A 22,043-nucleotide genomic window follows, 5' to 3' on the forward strand; every position below is an offset into this window, starting at 1 on the left:
CACTAACAAATGAAATAAACAATAAAAATACAGAGGAAGGAATGCAGGACAAGTGCTGTCTTCCTGTTGTGCATTTTCATTGTTGGTTGCACTGGGTCCCTCCCACTATAGCTGCAGTTGTCAGTACTTTGCTGGAACTTTATGAATCTGAGCTTTCCTTGTCAATGTTTAGCTGCATGCTGAGTGTGCTTAGATGTGTCTCTGTTGCAGGTACCTGAAGCTTCTGCTGCAGGAGATACACATTAAAGTGGACAAGGGCTTCCTGCTTTCCACATACGACTTCTTCAGTGTCATGCTAGCCAATCCAGATGAGGTACTTGACTGTTGTGAGCATGACCGTAAGCCCCCCCCCCCCCCCCCCCCCCCTCTTTCCGTGGCCACAATGTTTCTTGCTGCTATAATTTTTTTTTTCTGCTCTTGCTTGCAGAAGACAAAGCTGAAGTCTGATATGAAGTTGATCTATGCACCATTGCATCCTTTCAAGTCAGACCTTGTGAGTAATGCTTACTTCCACTTGTCACGTGTTTTTCTTGTGTTCCTCACGCAGAAAGTATTGCATTGCTACTCCACTGCCACCATATTATCTGTAAGATAGATCCTATTTCTGGGAACTATCCAAAACATGCATTGCTTCGAGGGTGCAAGCCACAACTCGTTTAGTTTTCAATGTCTGAGTCATTTCTTTTGCTTTTCTCTCTTTCTCATTGCAGGAGATTGCACGAACTCAGCGAACTGTGTTTGAATATGTTCATCTCTCACCAGTGAAGGTAAGTCACAGGCTATGAAATGGAAGTAGCCGGAGCGGCAGCGCAACCGCTCTTTCCCTACAGATTCACCTGAGCTTCAGCCCACGCGGCACAGTGCACAAGACTGTTCCGGATCAAGCAAGTCTGTCTCAGGACATCCTGGATGTGTTCCTCAACTCTGTCGGAGCCACCCTGAGTGAAATCAAGGACGTCGAGCTCAGGTGGGAAACAAAGAATGTGTCGTAAGTGGGACCACTTGCACGCTCGGCGAACTTGGCAGAGTGCCAAGACGTTGTGTGCTCTAAGCTAAGGCTTAAACATTCGCATTACACACTCGTGGCCGTCCTGTGTGTTTTTTTAACCTCACGTAAAAAACGCGCACCTGACCTTCAGGGCTGGTGTTCAGCATGTTCACATTATCTTGCCACGATTGGCCGGCGCAGCCGGCTACCACCACAAAATTGTCGGATCGCGTCAGAGTGAACGGTACTAAACGCCAGCAGCGTGAACATGTCTTACTGCATGTGTTTGTTGATAACGGAAGGCTGGACGGAGGTATGATATGAAATTTCGACCCTTCCAAAAAAGTCTGTTGAAACTTTTTTTCACACGTAATGAGCACTCCCCCCAAACTGATGTCAACTTTTCTGGAAAAAAAGGTGGGTTCATTACGCGAGTATATACGGTATTTTTTTTTGCGTGCATCTAACAAGGCAGTATGCAAGGACTGTTATTGGATGTGAATAGGGCTCTACATTTAGCAGCGTGAAATGAACAAGTGCCTCTGTAGACTTGAAAACAGGGCAAAATTGTTGCTTTAATTATTATATCAATGTTGTTTGTCATGCACCACTACCTTTCCGGCCATCTTTGTATTAGGACCAGCTATCCTTCATTAGCATTCAGTTCGCATCCGAATGTAAAAATAATCCGTGGATTTATACATGCCAGTGCCAGTGCACTATTAGCATGCATATAGAGGTCACTGGGCTCCTTCATTGCCAAGTTACATATACTGTTGCCACAAGCAGTTTTCTTCGTAAGTGCAGTCCAAGGACATCACTGACTGCTCTTACATATGCCCTGTCCCAAAAACTGACAGCCCCCGTGCTTTTGTTGTTGCAGAGAACAGCCTTTCTTACTGCGCCTACTTGTTGTGCTGCCTTTTCTTATTATCATACCCATTTGTCCTTTCTGCATCCTTGTGCATGTACCCTGCCATGTGGGTGGTACTGCTCGAGCCATTTTATTGCTTGCAGGATGGCCTTTTTTGAGCAGAAGGGGCGCCTGGTGACTCCAGCTGACCTGATGGAGGAGGTGAAGTCGCACTATGTCTCCCAGCTGGTGCAGCAGTGCTACGTCTTGGTCCTTGGGCTGGATGTGCTCGGCAATCCCTATGGGCTGGTGAAGGACTTCACCAAGGGCCTCGGGGACTTCTTCTATGAACCCATTGCGGTGATTGCTGTTTTCTGTGCCATTCCACCCATTGAGAGCGACCGGAGTCTCTGATTGTCAGGGCATAACTACCATGACATGTTCCCCCAGTGGTTAACGTTGCAGCTGAATACAGGAAAACACGATGCCCTGATTAGCTGTACACCTTACATGTGCACCTTGATGCCCAGAAGCTATACCACTGATTCAGCACTGACAGAACAGCATTCGAACAGTGAGACTGAATGTGAGGAAAAGGCCGAGTCCAAAATGATGAAGAGTGCCCTCCTTTTGTCTCTCCTTGCAGCTGTTCACATTTGGTCACCTCCAGAAAAAATACAAGGGCCGGATGATGCCCTTAAGAGTACTGTGAGCATTACTCCACCTCAAGGGCCCTCAGTCTTTTTAGCATCAGGGAACCCCAGTAGCCTTCAAGAGATGCTACGAAACCATGTGTGTGTCTTGAGTTCTATACCTTTCTGCCTAACATGGATACAGCAGAGAGCTCTGACACACATACCCGCAAAAAATGTCCAAATTCAATTTAATAACAACTGGCTAAACTGTGAAACAATCTGTTTTTACGATTAACCTTAGAGTAAAGCATGTAAAGGAAAGGAGGTGATTGAGGCATGCATGAATTTAGGTGCTCAGGGAACCCAAGAAGCACACCAAAGGACCCAATTTGAGAACACTTGCTCTAAGTGGACTCGAGTGCTTAGATGGATTGGGGAGGAGTGTAGCAGTTCACTATCACTACTTAGACATTCTACTAGCAAAAACAGAGGGCTCATTGAATTCTGCCATGCAAGCTTCTGTTTATTTGGCCGCTGCCCATTCATAACAGTTGCCACATTGGCAGGTGCTACGACCACTGTGCACTTCTTGCAGATCAAAGTTGCTACGTGTGGCTATTTGGGAAACACTAATAATGTTCGGCCTCGCCGTGTACTAGCACAACTTTTTCTTTCATGCAGGCATCTATTCAGGCCCCTGACGAATTTGCAGAGGGCCTGTCAAGGGGTGCGCAGAGCCTGATGGGCCACGTCGTTGGTGAGTGGTTTGTACTAGAGAGGCAATGTACAGTGTAGCAAGCTAAAAGGGACAAATAGCAGGGCAAGTTGGTTAGTAGTTTTAAATTTTGACAGCACAAAAAAAAAACGATAACACAAGAAGTGACACATAAGTGGCAAGTAGTTATGTTGAGTTTAATGTCCCAAAGTGACTCATATCCATGAGGGACACCATAGTACAGGACCCCAGATTAGTTTTGTGTTCCTCGGGTTCTTTAGCGTGCACTGACCTCGTACAGCACACATGCGTTTTTCCGTTTTTTCTCCATCAAAGTGCGGCCGCTGCGGTCAGGAAATTGGTAAATTGTGACAGGCCAAAAAAAAAACAGGGACAGACATGAAATTAATGACACAGATGCTGACATAAAAGAGAAACAGAGCTCATATTATTGGGAATAAAGCTAAAAAGGGCAGATAGGTGGGCAGGTTGGCAATAAGTGTTCGTAATTAACGACCCACTGAAAAAATAAGGCCTAACGTAAAGGGAACAGCACCAGCGGTTCTATTCCTTTCATGTTCATCCTTATGTTTTCGTGCTGTCGTGAGTTATGAAATGTGCGGCCATTGCATTTTTGTGTCTGTGCTTTCAAGCAACCTAAAACGTTCTTTGTTACAAGTTGAACTGCAACAAAGAGGTACCCGGTGTAAAACCAGTGCTCACTCGTTTCTTTAGGGAGTTCCGCTGGTTCCATCGCACTGATCACAGGATCTCTGGGGCAAGTCCTGGCTGTGCTTTCTTTCGATGAAGATTATCAGAATGTGAGTTTGCACAAATGCTTGCTCAGCACGGAAAAAGCGCTCCTCGGGGGTTATTCACTTTTAATCCTATTTTTTCCTTTACTTGCAGAAACGGCGGAAAAGGATGGAGCAGCATTCAACCTCTTTACCAGAGTCCCTGGCAGTGGCAGCCAAAGGATTTGTGCTCGGCATCCTGCTAGGTGTTTCTGGGGTTGTGATGAATCCTGTCTCAGGTATAGTAGCAGTTGACCACTTCACATGCACGCACATACAAACACGCTGTAGTACCTTCTTTTCATTTTTTTGGATTTGATGCCAATTTGGCAAGTTACCTTCATTGCAGTACAAGCATGTCCTGAAAGCAGTGCAGAAAGAAGCCTCTGTGGAGGACCAGTACACCACTGTCACGGTCATTTCTTGGTGACAGGGAGCGGCAAAAAACGCTAGGAGCATTTTTGAGGGAGCAGTTTGCTTGAGTGTGGGAAGATTTAGATAGGGCTCCTTTGCTATGGAAAAAGTTCCTCCCAAATTTTTTTGCTGCTCACTGTTTGTGGTTCCACATAAATATGGCGGCTCTCTGAAGGTCTATGCGGCACCTTGCTTACATGGTCTAGCAGGAATCCGTTTGCGTCTGGTTGGTGGTGAAGTATATGGCTGTTGCAGTTTTTACAAACCCCATGCAAACAAAGGAAAAGACAAAGAAGATATGAGAAGGCTGTTTGTTTCTCTTAAAATTGTTTGACGTACTGTACATTTTTTTTTTTTCACAACACATTTCTTGTCTACTTGTCTTTACTGCTGCATAAGCATGTGTGAGCCCTACTTAAATGAGTAATGCCATCTAAGAAGAGCTTCAAATGGGTCTAGTCGGTTTGTAATCTTTAACATTGTTATTGCGCTACTCGTGGTTTACACAGACAAGAACGACACTTACAGACAGGGCAGTACATCGGGCCTTCTTGCACCCTGGCTGTACGTGTCGTTCTTGTCTGTGTAAACCATGAGTAGCGCAACAACAATGTCGAAGAGTAATGCCAGTTGATGTGGACGTGTTAGGTGTCATGGCATCTAGTTGTCTCTCTACTGCTTACACAGTGCATATGTAATTTCATCTTAGGGGCTCAGCTGGAAGGGCTCGAGGGGTTCTTCAAAGGCATTGGCAAGGGACTCATGGGACTCATGACTAAGCCCACCGGTGGAGTGGTCGACATGTTCAGCATAGCCTTCGATGGCATTCGCCGGTGAGTGCCCTCCTTTGGCTGGGGATGGAATAGTGTCTGAGGCTGATTGAAGCAGTGACAGGGTTTTCAAGCTTGCACTCAGGTTTCCTTCCAAGGTGTACAACTCATGTCCAACATCTGCATCAAATGATGCTACTAGCTTTAACAATGAAATTTGTTGTTTTTTTTTTTTTTTGCTCAGTGACCGACGAGGAGTTGAGTGCTAGGACACAAAAATGGGCATTCATTTTGCAGCTCACAGTCAACTGCACAGTCACTTTTTCTGCCCTACCAGCCAAGACTTGCCTACGGTACTGGGTAGCTTGGCAGCCGAACATGTTCACGTAACAGCCCTATAGCTGATCCTAGACTACTATTAATCTGAATTTGGTGTATCTTCGCAATTCAAATGCACAGAAAAATGTTTCAGTGATATTTGCTTATGGAGGCATGCTATGAAAGAACTACACATTAGCAGCTGTACCTCAGTTATGTCTAAATTATGTGTGGATGTTCCTCCTGTCCTTTTTCTTCTGGTGCTGAAGGGCTGCGGAGATGGGCAAGGGTGTTGTGGTGAGACAGCGGCTACCCCGGTTCATCAACCAAAACCTGGTGAGCCACAGATTTTAAAACTTGTTTTGTTCCACTATGCAGCTGGAGGTGATGTCGAGGCTTATTCAGGGGTCCTGGTAAAATGCACCCATATTGCTGGCCATTTTCTGGCTAGGTAGGAAGGCAGCCAGCAAGGTAGGCTGAAAGTGCTTTTCCAGCAGCTTGGACGTGTTTTGTCACTGCTTGCTTCAGCATTTTGTTTCACAGCAATGTTGTGACTGCAGAGAGAATGGTGAAAGAGGGAAAATGTGCACGAAGTCATGTTGATGAGAGAAAGGAAGTGCAGAGAAAGAGCGCGCGGAAATGCTGAGCACATGACGTCAGCATACATAGTGCTTGTAGCAGCATGCTCATGTTGGTGCTGCTTTCTGCCTTACTATGTAGTCAGCAACTTGCTAATGGCAGAGCTTATTCCTTGCAGGGATTGAAGCCCTTCTCCCAGTACCAGGCAACGGGCTATCGACTGCTTTTGCAGCTGAGCAAGGGGCACTACTCGCAGACAGACACCTACTGGGCCCATGCGCCTTTGGGCAGGGATGACAGGGCCAACATCGCCATGATCACTGACAGGTGGGTGCACCTTCTCCTTTGGAGTACTAGTCTGTAGGGAAGTGCAGAACTCTGTCCTACACACGCTGACAATGCTGTTTCATGACAGCACAACCAGTATCCACTGAGCTGTCCTCCCCGCAAGGGGGCATCTGCTACATGCAGACGTTGGTGAGTAGCGACACCATGGGTTCCCGAGCATCCGCAGGGACATCCCCGCAAGGGGATGATGGTGAGCAGTGCATCACCACAGACCTGAGCACCCACACCGAGCCGTGCGTGACATTGCCATGTCCGGGGAAAAGGGGATCCTGGTGGTTGAGCCGATGCCGGGCGTTTGGGCCTTTAAGGCCCCTCGGCGGAGGCAACACACCACTTTGACCCCAGCCTCCTGTAGACGGCACCTCTGGCCTTACCCGACCGGGGGAAATCGGCAGTCGCCTTTTCCTATCCTCCCCTTCATCTTTCACTTTCCTGTCTTCTTTCTCACAACTCTTCTGTCTCCTATTCACTTCTTAGATTTCCCTTTTTTTTCTGGCGGCGAGGGTTAACCTTGTGTGGCCAACTACCCTGAGTTGCGTCATATTTGGTTATAGTTGCGGCGTACAGCTGGCGTGGGCAGGACTTGCTTTCAAGCGAACTGGTCATGTCCCGTCCCCTTGTTGGACTCCATGGTGGGTGGCTGGCACCATGACCGAAAAACTAAATTTTTTTATGGCTCCCCTCCTTTCCAAAGCTGATCGCTCACTCAAAAGAGAGTGGAACGATGAAGACTTCTTTCGGAAGAGAAAGATAACATTTCCTAAATTCCATGTGGTCCATAGTGAAACAGAGGATAAAAAAGCTAGACTCATATCCCCATTCCAAGTCTCAAAATGCTTGACGAATGCCTTGTGCATTAGCTATAAAGTGTCAAAAATGGCTAGCGGCGATTTACTTCTCGACCTGTGCGACAGCGTACAACACAAAACTTGCAACCATTGTATCCATTGTCACTCCACACCGGTCTCTGAATACTGTGCGAGGCATTATCTCTGAAATTGATTTTGTCCACTTTTCTGAGAAAGAAATGCTTGCTTAAGAGGGCTTACTGACCAAGATGTAATAGATGTACACCGGATCAAGATAAGGAAGGATAGCAAGGAAATGGACACCAAACACATGATCCTGACCTTCAACACCAGCACGTTGCCCGAAACCATTGAAGCGGGATACATGAATATTAATGTACGACCATATATACCCAACCCTCGCAGGTGCTTCAATTGCCAGAGGTTCGGCCAAGGATGACAGAGTTGCCGCAGTCGAAAAACTTGCACGAAATGCGCTTCGAAGGATCACTCTTCTGATGAATGTGACTGTGTGCCACGCTGCGCAAACTGTGAAGCAGACCATGCTGCATACACCAGGGTGTGTCCGTCCTGGAAGAAAGAAAAAGAAATAATCATGCTGAAAACAACTGAAAACATTTCTTTCAAAGAACCAAGAAGGCGATGCGCTGAAACAAACAGATTCCCCTTCACTGCAAAAACAAACTTCGCTGATGTGGTGCATGGATGCGGCACATCACACCAGGCTTCGGTACCTGCCCAGGCCACATGCATTGAGCCTGTAGCAGGGCCATCCGCGCCCCCGGGTGGAGTAGCCCACGCTACTCCGCCAACCTTAAAGGAAGCCTCATAGACCCCCGGGTCGGTGGGCCTCAAGACCTCTTCCCATAGGTCGAGGTCTAACTCAAAAGTCAACATGCCTTCAGCACGGTCGTCCAGCATCTCTGCAGAGGCGATGGACACGACCCAAGGCAGCCCCATGCCGTCCACATCGGACGAACGGCAAAACTCCTTGGATCGATCAAAAAATTTGAGGCCCCGAGTCTCGGGGCCAAATACTAGTTAATCTAGTTTTAGCTTCAGAAACACACAACATTAAGATGGCTTTCATAATACACTGGAACTGTAGAGGACTCATAAATAACTATAATGACATAAAGGACATTCTGAGCACAATTTCTCCTGTTGCTTTATGTGGGCAGGAAACCAATTTAGGCCTCAGCACACAAATGTTCTAAAGAAATATACTGTATTCTGCCGTGACCGAGATGGGGCGAGCAGACTGTCGGGAGGCGTAGCCATCATTGTGCAACCTGGAGTAGCAGCTCGAGAGCTCAAACTGAAAACTAGATTCGAAGCCGTAGCAGCCACTGTGGTTGCTTACAAAACAATTAAACTTTGTTGTATATATCTTGAACCACACCTCGAAGTAACACAACATGAATTAGAGAACCTTTTAGAACAGCTACTGGAGCCATACTTGGTAGTTGGAGATTTTAATGCACACTTGTTTTTGGGGCAGTGAGAAAACGGATAACAGAGGTCATGTCATAGAGAATTTTATACTATCCAACAATATTTGTTTATTAAACACCGGCAAACCTACTTATTGCTCTCCTAGTTCAGGAAAAATGAGCGTTTTAGATTTGTCTTTTAGCTCTCCACCAGTTTTTAGTGATTTTAAATTAGATGTTTTAGACAACCCATATGGAAGCGATCATCTCCCTGTTAAAATCTGCCTGCAATCCCCACCATCAGTCACCCCGACAAAACCATGGCGTTGGAAACTCAATTTAGCAGACTGGCAACCTTTTAGAACAGAAGCCACGTTAGAAAATATTGCGTTAGAAAATCTTAATGTCAATGAAATAAATGAAAAGTTCACAAATTGTATTCTTGCTGCCGCACACTTGGATATCCCTCAATCTTCAGGAATAGTATGACGCAATCATAAAGTGTGGTGGACACGAGATTGCAAAGAAGCAAAGAAACAACAAAATAAATCTTGGGGTATATTTCGCAGATACCCCACACAGGAGAACCTTATAAACTTTAAAAAAGCAAGAGCTAAAGCGCGGTGCGTATGTCAAAATGCCGAAAAATTATCTTGGCACAGTTTCATTTCCTCGATAAATAGCCAAGTCTAAAAAAAAAAATGTGGGAGGCAGTACACAAACTAGATGGTCGCTACTCTCCATTCACAGTTCCTCTTCTGACAGCCCCTGGTGTACAGACAAATATAAAAGCACAAGCAGACATATTAGGTGAACATTTTCCCACTGTATCTAGTTCCTCTCACTATACAGAATCATTTTTAAAATATAAAAACACAGCCGAAAAACAAAGACTGCCGACGACGGGCAGTGCTCACAAAGAATATAATATGTAGCCCATTTACACTACAAGAAATTAACAGCATACCTTCTTCCGGTAAACAGACTGCGCCAGGACCAGATGATATACACTACAAAATGCTCGTCATTCTGTCCGAACCCGCTGTATAATTGCTTCTGAAATTTTTTCACAAAATATGGGTATCAGGAGAGATATCAGAGGCTTGGAAAAAAGCCATTATTGTACCATTGTTGAAGCCAAGAAAGGTACGTACCTCTTCTGGCAATTACAGGCCTATAGTCCTAACAAGCGTACTTGCCAAATCCTTTGAAAGCGTCCTTAACATTAGATTAATGTTTCTATTGCAATCCCGTAATCTTCTTGATATCCATCAGTGTAGGTTTAAAAAGGCGTGCTCTACAACCGACCATCTAGTCCGTCCGCCTAGAGAACACAGTCCGAGAAGCATTTATACACAGGCAACACTGCCTTGCGGTCTTTTTTTGATTTAGAGAAAGCGTATGACACCACATGGAGGTTTGGCATACTGCAGGACCTTGGAGACCTTGGAATCCACAGTAGAATGCTTAAATGCTTGAGTGACTTTTTGATCAACCATTCATTTCAAGTACGCCTGGGTGCCACTCTTTCTAAGAAGTTCATTCAAGAGAACGGCGTGCCTCAGGGGTGCACTTTAAGCACCACGCTTTTTATAGTAAAAATGAATTCCCTAGCAAAAATAATTCCAAAGTCCATCATGTATTCAGTCTATGTCGACGATCTCCAGATTGCTTGCACATCCTCTAGCGTTACATCGTGTAAGAGGCAAATAGAGCTGACAGTAAATAAACTAACAACATGGGCAGATAAAAATGGTTTCAAGTTTTCTGTGCAAAAGTCAGCAGCTGTTCTGTTCTCGCTTAGAAGAGGACTGCACACTGATCCCTCCCTGTATCGAAATGAAGTCACGCTACCAGTTAAAGATGAGTACAGATTTCTAGGAATAACTTTTGACAAAGAGCTCAGATTCCTGCCTCATATCAATGCAGTGAAAAAGAAAGCCTCCCAATCCCTTAACATACTCAAAGTACTGTCACAAAAACATTGGGGTGCCAACAGGACATGTCTTTCAAAAATTTACCACTCTGTAGTATGCTCTACCCTTGATTATGGATGTATAGTGTATGGGTCAGCAAGACCATCGTACCTTAAACGACTGGATACAGTACATAATTTAGGTTTGCACCTTTCTACTGGTGCATACAGGATGTCACCCACAAACAGTCTTTATGGAGAAACCAATGAACCACCACTTACAGACCGAAGAATTATGCACAAACCACTAGCTATAAGGCCACTCCTCCTGCATTTTGAAGAGATGTGCCAAAACCTCGGCGTACTAGACGCATTACCTGCAATTGCTCGAAGACGATATCCACTGCCTCCACGGTACATTTTTCCTGCAATCTGTGATTTCACTCTTACACAGTTCCATAAAAAACAAACTCCACAACAACATATAATACAAGAATTCCTTGCTCTCGAAGAAAAATGCAGTAGTTTTACAGACTTTTATACTGATGGTTCAAAAACAGATGCTTACGTAGGAAGTGCAGTGGTACGAGGGAATTCGGAGAAAACAATACGACTTCCACAGTGCGCATCCATCTTCACTGCAGAAAGTTACGCAGTCTGTGTGGCCATAGAAAAAATAGTAAACGAGAACCTCACAAACAGTATTATTTACACAGACTCCTTAAGTGTACTTACAGCTCTACACTCTAGGAACACAGTCACTCCTATACTTAGTAACATCATACAAAACATAGTAAGAGCCACAGCTCGAGGACAGAACATTCTCTGCTGGGTCCCGAGTCATGTCGGAATAAAAGGCAATGAGAGAGCAGATTTGTGTGCTGCTAAAGCTTGTGGCAAGGAAATAAAAAAGTATATACCCTTTAATGATTGCATGAAATTAGTACAATGGACGTTAAGGAAAAAATGGCAGTCAGCTTGGAACAGCAAAGTGAATAATAAATTACACTTGGTAAAGCCGGTTTTAGGTGAATTTAAGACATGTGTGCGCCAGGAATGTTTCAAGGAAGTGATTTTATGCCGTCTCCGAATAGGCCACACGCACCTTACACACAACTTCCTGCTAACAAAACAAGACAAGCCTGTTTGCGAAGAATGCAGAAATGAACTTATGGTTAACCACATTTTATTCTCTTGTGTGAAATGGAAAAACTAAGTAAAAAGTACTTTACTCAATTTTATAATGAATGCATACCCTTTCATCCAACACTACTTTTAGATGATGATGCCATTGTTAACATACCTTCTGTTTTTAGTTTTTTACAAGAAGCAGGCATACTTGAAAAATGTAAATTTTGAACCACTGGCTCGCTTCATTACATGATGCACCTCAGCTGCTTTCTCGTCCCTGAGAAGAAGGCCGAGGTTTTTATTTGATTGGTTGGTAGCCTCAGGATCCTTGCCCAGCCAAGGATAGCCGCTGAGGCTACCTGACCTTCTTTAAGGCTTTTACCATCAGCCATTTCCAAATTTCTTCTCGGTTATTACTAGGCAGTACAACCTTTTAAGGCCATCTTCACCATCGATGATTTTCCACACTTCTGAACATCCTACAGAAACCGTATTCTATACCTTGAGCTTGGCACATGATGGCCTTAGCTGCTTATGTGTCATAAAACGCAACACAACAACACAACAATTATTGAGCTGTCCAGCTGTTGACTGTCACAGAAAGGTTGTCTACAGCCTCGAGCTTGCCGTACTAATTAGAATGTGTCTTAACCATGAGGCTGCCTCATCGACTTATAGTGTGAGAGTTTTGCATGTGTCATTACGAGTTCATCCTAGTACGCCTAGGGCTATGTCATTATCAAAGCGCTGGTCCTAGACTGTGATGAGCCAAACTTGAGCATCCCAAAATCTTGTCATTCATGTTGTAGCTTGGGAAGCTGTAATTTTGAATTTCTTTGCCAAGCTTTGGTTTTTTGGCTTTTTTTCTTTCTTTTTTTAGTTTGAGATTCTGGGCACAAAGGACAGAATAAAAATAACTGGGTCTTAAACACGAGCTGGGACAGTTGGAGCAGTTTGAGGTTTGGAGTGTCCTGTCAGTTTTGTTATGCACACTCTTAGTATTTCCCCCCTCGCCATGTGCAGGCATGTGTTCCTCCTGGAAAAGTGCCGCTTCTGGGGTGGCTGGGCGATCCAGTGGAGCATTCGACTGGAGGACGTGGTCTCGGTGCCATCCATCTCTGGCAACAGCCTCATCATACGGGTCAGACAGGTCAGTACACAAATTCTAATGCGGAAACCTCAAACTGCAGTCATCGAGACAACACCAGAAAGAGATGATCTGCAACAGGCCAGGGGATAGCTCGTACCGATCGAAGAACCGATAAGTACCCAGCAGCACTAAGGGTCAAATCACTCACCTCTCACATAGGAGGCGGATGCTCAAACCACTAGGCTACCGCAACCATCTGCTGCATAAAGAGAAAAACACACTTGGCATATTTATTTATGTATAGGTCAACGTATTTTTTTAAAATTGCGCTCTGCAAACTAGGGGGTTGACGATATGCAAATTGCGGCCAGGGTGATACGCAAACCTGGCCACAAATGCAGGAAAGGAAGGGAGAGAACACTAGGCATTGTGTAGAAAGTCCTCCATTCTGGCTGTCGTTGCAGTTGCTACAACAGTTACTACACAGAGGTTTCAAGTATCCGTGCTTTCTCTCAGATAAAGCCAATACAAAGATAAGTACAGTACCCCAGCACGCCAACTTGCTCTTTAGAGGCCTCGTCGAAAAACAACGCTTCCAGTCGCTCAGTCGCGTGGTGAGGGATGCCTTCCAAACATGGATGACCATTCTGGTAGCATTTAAGCAAGCCATCATCATATGTGCGGAGGCATAACAAAAACTGAATTTTCAATGCTGCCAAAAAGTGTGTCAGATACTGGTGAAAGCAGCAAGAGCACCTTTTCACTTGCAATAACAGTGCCAAAGCTTTCCTTACTAACAATGCCAAGCTTTTCTTACAGTCGTAATCAGTTGCGTATTGGCTGCTAGGGGCTCCCATTGGTCAACCTGTACGACACTCCAACATTTTTGTTCTGTTTTATTTTCTGGCTCACAGAGTTAGGGGGTTGACCTATGCAATGTATCAACCAGTATACTAGTAAATGCAGTAATCAAATGGATAGTTAACAGCAGCTGACCTTATTTGGTACACCTGCAGCCACAAAGCAACATGGATGCCAGTAGCAGTCAGCTATACAGCAAAAGCCTACGAAATTAAAGCTACTTCTTGCACCCAAAAAATGTCCTCGTGCAATGAAGTTTTCTCTTCTCCACAGAACACAGCGTGCTGTTTGAACCACAGTCTCAACTGCAGCTCTTTGCCCAGTGCAATGTCTTGTCGTTCTTTGCAGGACGAGTCTATTAGCAGTTTCACAGGCAATGAACGCTTCCTCATCTGTGAAGATCGCGATGTCCTGGAGTGGCTGAAGCTGAAGATTGAGACAGCTCTGCTGGTCACCTTGGAAGAAAGGCCATGCTCGCTGGACAGCTAAGTCACTAGGATTGGCTTTTCTTTTTTCTCCCTTTTTTTCCAGTCCTGCTAAGCCCTAACCCGAGTGAGTACTAAGCAAGGCATGGTTTTAGAAAGTGTTTTGAGCCAGGAGTTGGCAGTGCAAAACACTGGCCAGTAGTCAGAGAGCCGAGTGAGTTTGTTTGCACATGCGGGTTGAGCAAGAGTCCGTGCCATCTTAGTATAGACTGCGTGATAATCCAGCACGGGACCCTACTGCTTCCTGCAAAGTAAATTCTGTTTCACAGTTTACTGTGGATTACATTTCACTGATTACTTCTTCAGATTTCCTCAGCAGAGGGTTCTGGTGCTGAGCAGCTTGGCGCAGTGGGGAGTTATACGGTGGTGTCATTGTTTCGGAGCTGTCTTGCTTCCAGTGTTGCTGTTTGCAGGAGGTACATCAGGAGGCTCAGTAAAATGTGATCAGGTTGGAAAGCAACTGTGACGAGATGACTTTCACTGTGCCATCTTTTTTGGTGCCCTCAAATCTCCAGTGCCGTGCTCCAGCAACTTGAGTAGCTAGTTTAGAAGTCACAAATCCACCGAGACCAATATAGTATATGATGTCCCTGCTGTGCCAGGATGAAGCTGTCACAGATGCAGCCCCTCTTTTGAACTCAGCCATTTCCGCCTTTGCTGTCTCTGTTGTGCTGAGGGCAGGTAGCATGCTTGGAGTGTGAGACATTCATGGCCACTGGTATTCTGTGAAGTGCGAGAGCACCTTGCTGAGGCCTGAGTGGGTTAGGCCGTGCTATGCTGTGGCTGCTGCCTTTACTGAAGTGTGCTAGAGTGAGCAGTTGTGTCCCCACCCACCTCTGCCAAAAGGAAAAAAAAAAGTAAGCCATGCCGTGGACAGACCTAGATGTAGAAATCCTGAAGAGTAGAATTTGTGTACTGTATGTGTATACCTCAATTTGTATGTGCAGCTTTTTAAATCGTATAGCGAGAGAGCGCGGGCAGAAATCCTGAAAGGTGTTTTTCGAGGGTCGCATTAAGCTGTCTTTCTTTATCTGCTTTGCAGACTTTATTTTTATGTGTAGCTGTTTACTTCAAGAATGGCAGGTTGTAGCATTCAAGGTTTGCAAACCCACAAAATTGTCTACACGTGGCCGGCTGCGCGTGAAATGTTTTACACGTTGCTGAGGAAGCGCCAGTGTAATGGTGCTCTCTTGCCATTCAACGTTAATGCTTATTATGTTCTATATGCTGTCTACTCAAACATTTTTTGTTGATACATTGTAACCAGCCTTCAGTATATATGCATAATGAACACTCCAAGTGGCTGACACTCTATTTTGTGACGGGCATTTTGATTTTCATATCATGTTAATGGGACTCAGAGGACAACTCCACTCAGTTAATTGTTATGCTCAGTAAAAGTAGTTTGTTGGCTCTTTATGTCTATAATGAAGTTTATTCGGCTGCAAAAGATGCATTTATTGCTGAGAAAGATGAATTTAGAGATTGAAAATTTTTTCCTTCCACTGTTCAAACTTATGGCATCAATCCAGAAAAGGACTCGTTGATCATCACTTGGAAGTGAATGGCAGCCTATTCTTAGAGATTCGGAATCAAAACAAAAGTATTGATGTCATTGCAGTTTGCTTGCAAAAACAGCCGGTGGCAGCAATACCTGTATTTAATTTTTTGGTCTTTTATAGATCATAAAAGCTCTATTTTCAGTGAAAGTAGCTTTTTTGACATTAGAGTGTAGTAATCTATCAATACAGGCCAACTTCAGTTTTTCCTCACTGCTCCTTTAAATGCTGACGCAAGTATTGCTGGTAATAGTTTGCATTAGTTGTGGTCATATGGCCATGCTTTAGCACCTTGTGACGATTATAAATCTTGCAGAATTGAACACTGCTGGATTACAGCGGTATTGAGGCACAGAGCCCACGTTAGATTATAATATGGGCCCGGTTTTCAGTGTGGACAATGCTAATGCATTTGATAATGCATGCAGTAGCTTGGCTTATAGATAAATTTTACCTTTGTGTTGCAGTTGGCTACAAGACTGACCTGAAGGTCAATTTTGAATATGATCTTGTGTTAACTTACGGGAGCACTGCTGTTAAGATTAAAATGCTGTTAACGAGCAAGCGGCACAGAATTTCTCAAGCGAAAACGTAAATTCCTTTCATTCAACAATCCTGTTAGGTCAGTTTGCTGAGGGGTTTCATGCTTCTAAGTGCATGTCTTGCCTTACCCACCGTCTTGATTTCAGCATAAATCAGCACTGACCACAGGTTCTAAAATGTAACTGAAATATTCGCTTTTAGCCAAGTGGCATTTGTGCCTACAACCAACAGGCTGCTATGCCCGTCGATTCCTGGGCATGACTGAAGAATTGCTGCAGATCAGTCGAGTACAATTTGTGTTTATTGCTGAGGATTTGTGCATTAGTTTATGATTATCATTATATTTAACATTATTTGAGAGAGTGTGCCGGCGCAAAGAATGGAAAAGTGGCATTTGTTTTTATGTCATTTTTACATGATTGAAGTGCAGTGTTGCCTGTGTCAAAAGATAGTGACACCGGCTTGCTTGCAATGAAGATTTGACAGGGAGGCATCATTTGCAGCTGAGATTTGCCAAATAAAGTAAAATGATTGGCTGCAGTACTTGCCTGCCTCATCCAGAAAAAATAAAATGCAGCTTCCTATTTGGTGAGGCCTTTCCAGAAATGTAGAGCTTGTCGGTGCGGCTGGTGCACCACCTGTAGGGAGAGCAACAGGTTGCAAATGTGAGGCCATTGACCTCATGACAGATGGTGCCACTGCAACCCGTCTGATTGGTATACTTGCATGTGGTTGGACTGTGCTGCAAATGTTGCATACTGCGATCAGATAGGTACTGGATGGAACCCAACACTGAATGTCTCCCATTTGTCTGAATCAAGTGCAAACAAGTGGGGAACTTGGACAGAGAAAGTGTTTAATCAGACTTGACGAGTGATGCAACTCTCAATACATATTTGCTATTTTGTATATTCGTGATTATTGTTATTTAACTCTGTTTGCCTGCCATGAGTAGCCTTTGCAACATGCTTTATTGTGTACAAAAGACTCACTCTTTTGTGAATATGAAAGCTGTTTCTTCTTTCTTTTTTTACAATTACATTTGAAATGCTTTCAGTGCTGCCAAGTTTTTGTTCGTCAGAAACATTGTCTTGCTGTCAGTTTTCCATTTTCACCTCTTCTCCTGCCATCATATGTTACACTAAGCGAAGCACATGTTTTTGTTTGGTTTGGTACCTTGTCTTACTCAACAAGAGTGTAATCAGCATTCGTGCACATAGTGCTCATCTGTAGTCATTCCTCTATGCTGCTCAATGCTTGCAAGTGAGGCCCTGCACGTGTGGAGCCATTAGCCTCTTCAAGGCATGCAGGGGTCTTGCAAAACTTTAACTGACAGATGCTCGGGATCTGGCCATAGGCACACCAGTGTTAGTCACAAAGCTTGTTTTTTATATTTAGGACACCCACACCGCAGGGCTGATTGGTGTGCATTAAACCGGTAAGCAGATGAATACAGACTGCTTCACTGATACTATGGGAAGCATGAGAGAATTTAAAACTCAGATTATATGATAGGTCTGGCTCATACGAGCTTATGCCTGTGCACAATCTTTGCCCACAAACTAATATGATCAACCACGCTACTTTGTTGTCATATCCAAAGGGGGGGGGCCGCTCGGCATAAGCTCGTATGAGCCAGACCTACCTACGAGGGGGCCTGGCCCAGTACCCGCCCACCAGTTAGAAGAAATTACCTTGGGCCCCTCCAAAAAAGATTCCTGGCTACGTGCTTGTGTCAAAAGTTTGCCAACTAGATGGTTTCAAAATGGGCTTCAAAATGTGTCCAAGAAGGTCATGAATTTGGAAATGACGTGAATGACAGTAGAGGCAGTGTGAAAAACGAAAAGGAATTTATATGACCTGTCAAGCAATCTTAAAAAATAAGGCATAAACTTTGCATATCTCAGCGCCTTTGACTCCAATAAAAGAGAGTGATGGTATTGAAAGGATCGGTAGCATCAAGCGGAAGTCGCATGTGTGGCAAGAGTGAGTGCTCTCAGAATGAGTTTATCAATGAAGCAAGCAGGTTTTGCAGAATATCAGTGTACAGTAAGGGCTCTACTATTTGAATGAGAAGCAAACCTTGCAGCCTGGTTATTTTTGGCAAAGGCTGTACATTTTGTACTCCCCATCCATCAAAATACAGCCCTTGTGTCTAGGATCGAAAGCCCATCCTCATACTCAGTATAGCAAGCACTATAAGTACTAGTCACTATTGCCGTGCAAAAAAAAAGCATAGATGTGAGGTACTCCTGATTTGCGATGCATTTATTGCAATGTAATTCCATGCCGTTTCTTGAGACTATTTATTCTTAGCTTCACTGTGGTGGTTTTTTCTTGCGTTCTATTTTTACTTTCATTAGTTTCTGAACAGCAGAGAGACATTCCATTCTGCTGGACAAAATAAGTTTGAAGTAATGCATTGTGAAGGAAAAGCCACAAATTCAGTGGCAGTTTCTTTGCAGGTTGTGGAACGTGCCACCCGCTGCAACTCTTAAACTTGTCTGTGCATAGTATGTGCAAGCAAGTCAGGCACCCGAAATAGTTGCATAAGGGTGCTCAAAAGACATCTTACTTGACGAGTTCAAGTGGCAATTCAGGCTTATGTCACACAGGTCACAGTTCAAGTGGCAGAGCCTGACACTAGCAAGAATTCAAAAATGAAGTGAGACAAGGGTCTGCAGTACATGTGAGTTTCATTAAGCATGGAAAAATGATGTGCAAAGGATGTGGATTGACTTGAATTCAGCCCCTAGTATGATATCTTCTCATTTTTTGCTGATATATCCAGGTCTATGACCCGATGATGTTTGTGGTTTGCACAGTCACTCAGGTAAATGCACTTGTATCAACCTTGTGCTTTCCATGGTATCAGTAGCATTCGGCTCCTATTATATGCATGTGTGGCTTTCCACCAAACCATTTAGATGCCTGCTGGTGATGGATCTGCTGTCCCAAATCTCTGTTGAAACGTATGATCCAGTTGTTGGACTTTAATGTGCATATGTGTTACTTGTCCAGTTGTTTATGTACCTCATTGATATAAGTGCTCATTTTCCTGGTGGAGAAGACACCTGCTTTGTTCATTTGAAAGCGATGTACTTCCTGTTGACAATCTAGTCAAGAGTTGATATATTAAATTGTGTTGTACTTTAATGAGTGTACTGTTTCTGTTAATTTTCTGTGTTCTGAAGCCTGAAAGTTTTCACATGTGCTAAATCTATTTTTTTTTTTGTGCACCTCACATGACTGCTTTGGTACAATCAAGAGTACAGCTCCTTATCTAGTCAGGAACAAACTGCTTAATAGACACTGACTGAGCTAGCAATGAAAGGCTATGTGAAGGTAAATCTGTGTTTATGTGGACCAGATATGCAACGTAAGTGCCATGAATATGTACAGGGTAGTGTCCAGCTACTTTGATTGAGATTGTGCGCGGTGATCCAATTATGCATTGATTCCAAATAAATGCTTAATCTTAACTTTTCTTGAGACTCAAAGCCTTGGCAAGCTCGGAAGGAGCTCTGGGTCACATGCAGATTTCTGGTATCATATAGCTGTGCTGCTCCACATGTTTTTCACAGATACCATTTTAATGGTGTTTATCCAGGATACTGATCTCATTATGTGAAAAGGAGTTGTTAGAACTGAACAAAAGCAGGGTTACAAATTTTGGGTGTATTGAAACATAACCATACCAATGCAGGAAAGGGGGAATGTCAGGCAGCATCTGAAATACAGGCTGAAGTTTCAGAAGAGACTAGAGTGTTAAAGATGAGAGAAAGAGAGAAAACATTTACTTAATATAAGCAGAGGCTGTACAAATCACTACATGTTTGTGTTCTCGCCACCTATGCTAGGGAACTTATTACATGCCTGCTTGTCTTTTACATTCATCAAGATGTGCTGCAGTTGCTGCATTGCGACCTACAACATGGGCAATCTGATGGTTGTACTTTGCATGACATGATTTGTTGTGCAAGATACGCATGGAGCAGTCATATTTTTCTTTGAAGACGTAGTGCTAACATCACTCATTTTTTTGACTAGTACACAATAGGAGTTGTTAAGGAGATTGGTTAATTTCAGCAAACAGTGGAGGCCAGACCTGTTTGGCCAATATGACCGTGTGCATGCCATAAGTCTGTCAAACATAGCGTTTTTCAGCGACAAGAGATAAGTGTCAGGCAGAATCCGTCTGTTAGCTACTTCCCTTTCCAATTTAAATTTTTGGTGCGACACCAGTTGCACACTGTCAGTGGATACTGTAGGTGTGCTGTGAGCACGCAGAAACGGACAATCCCCATAGGTAAGCCTGCATGCATTATTGAGCACATGCACTGCAGCCGAGTTCATGTGCATTTAAATGAGTTTAATGCGCGCGGTCATTATATATATTTTTTTTGCCACAGTTTCCCTGCAGCATGTAAAGATGGCAGTGGGATAGCAAATGACACGTACATAGTAGTCAGCTTCATCGTCCCATTGCTGTAATGCAGGACAATCAGCGATACACAAATAAACTATTGGAATAAGGATATAGTGCAGCAGCTGGGATGAAACAAGCCAGCAGTGCAGGGGGAGAGAGTTGAAAATGAAAATTGGTTTTTGTGGAAAGGAAATGGTGCAGTACTATCTGTGTGCATATGGGCAGACACTGAGTGGGACACCTGAACAGAGCAGCGCCATAAGGGAAGGGGTAAAGGAGGGGCTAAGAGAAGAAAGGAAGAAAGAGGTGTTGTAGTGGAGGGCTGGGGAATAATTTTGACTACCTGGGGATCTAAGGAGCCCATGTGTTGTGGGATGTCAGAGCTCAGTGCAGATCCCCTGGTGGTCGAAATTATTTGGGAGCCCTCTACTATGGCACCTCTTTTTTCTCAGTCCCTCCTTTACCCTTTCCCTTAACGGCGCGGTTCAGGTGTCCGCTGAAATGCAAGACAGATGAAACCCGAAATTGTGATAGACGATTTTCCCATGGTCCTTTACCAGGACCATGCCTTTACGTTGATTTCTGAAGTGGACGTCAGCTCCCTCTATGCCCTCAGAAATTCGCTCGTATTTAACCCGCCGCGGTGGCTCAGTGGTTAGGGCTCTCGGCTATGATCCGGATTACTTCGGTTCGAACCCGACCGTGGCGGCCGCGTTTCGATGGAGGCGAGACGCAAAGACGCCCTTCCCTTACGGCGGACGAGGTTCAGGTGTCCGCCGAAGTTTGAGACGGGCACTGCGCCATTTCCTTCCCCAAAAACCAGTTTTCAATTTTTTGACGCGCACTCCACACAGGACGCCAGGGAACGCTAAATATTGTTAAAAAGGTGAGTTGTGACTGAAGAAAGAATGAAAAGGAAAGTACATGGGGCCTGCCCACTAGCTCAAGCTGAGCCACAATCGCTGCCACGTGCAGACAGTAAGGTTTGAAGAGATGTGAGAAATAAGATTGAAAGAAAGGACGCGCGTCGCAACAGCCGCATCATCTGAAGCGATAACGACGGCTTAGCAACAGATATTCCCTGTGACAAGGAGCCCTCGCATCGCCAGTACCACCGATATTCTAGGAATGTAGCGCTCTAGCCATGGCTGTGGCCAACGTTTGCTGTAGCGCCATCACAGACGAACAAGCTTCGTGTTTTAGCAATGCAGCAGGAAAATAATACAAAAGGTGTGGTCTTTAAAAGTAATGTATGTTTTAATCTCGGAAGCTATGCATATTGCATCTTTAGCATCTTCAGACGTCACCTCCAAAGCCTCTCGATACAATGACGGCCTGCCATATGTTTTGCACAGTCATTTGTAAAATGAAAAT

General features: G+C 44.3%; 1 protein-coding gene across 6 annotated transcripts in view; it reads left to right on the forward strand.

The window, feature by feature from the left end:
• LOC144098908 (intermembrane lipid transfer protein VPS13A-like) overlaps positions 1-19,396 on the forward strand; it is a 105,354-nt gene extending 85,958 nt beyond the window's left edge. For all 6 annotated transcript variants that reach the window (XM_077631853.1, XM_077631859.1, XM_077631856.1 and 3 more), the window contains 13 exons: positions 211-313; positions 428-493; positions 711-767; positions 831-967; positions 2,006-2,201; positions 3,158-3,233; positions 3,927-4,012; positions 4,101-4,224; positions 5,109-5,232; positions 5,757-5,823; positions 6,245-6,393; positions 12,726-12,852; positions 14,002-19,396. In XM_077631853.1, coding sequence (XP_077487979.1) covers positions 211-313; positions 428-493; positions 711-767; positions 831-967; positions 2,006-2,201; positions 3,158-3,233; positions 3,927-4,012; positions 4,101-4,224; positions 5,109-5,232; positions 5,757-5,823; positions 6,245-6,393; positions 12,726-12,852; positions 14,002-14,142 — 1,453 coding nt within the window. In that variant the 3' untranslated portion in view covers positions 14,143-19,396. The remainder of the gene's footprint in view (positions 1-210; positions 314-427; positions 494-710; positions 768-830; positions 968-2,005; positions 2,202-3,157; positions 3,234-3,926; positions 4,013-4,100; positions 4,225-5,108; positions 5,233-5,756; positions 5,824-6,244; positions 6,394-12,725; positions 12,853-14,001) is intronic.
• Positions 19,397-22,043: the final 2,647 nt, after the last annotated feature.

Source organism: Amblyomma americanum, chromosome 7, assembly GCF_052857255.1.
Source record: "Amblyomma americanum isolate KBUSLIRL-KWMA chromosome 7, ASM5285725v1, whole genome shotgun sequence".
Lineage (NCBI taxonomy): Eukaryota > Metazoa > Arthropoda > Arachnida > Ixodida > Ixodidae > Amblyomma > Amblyomma americanum.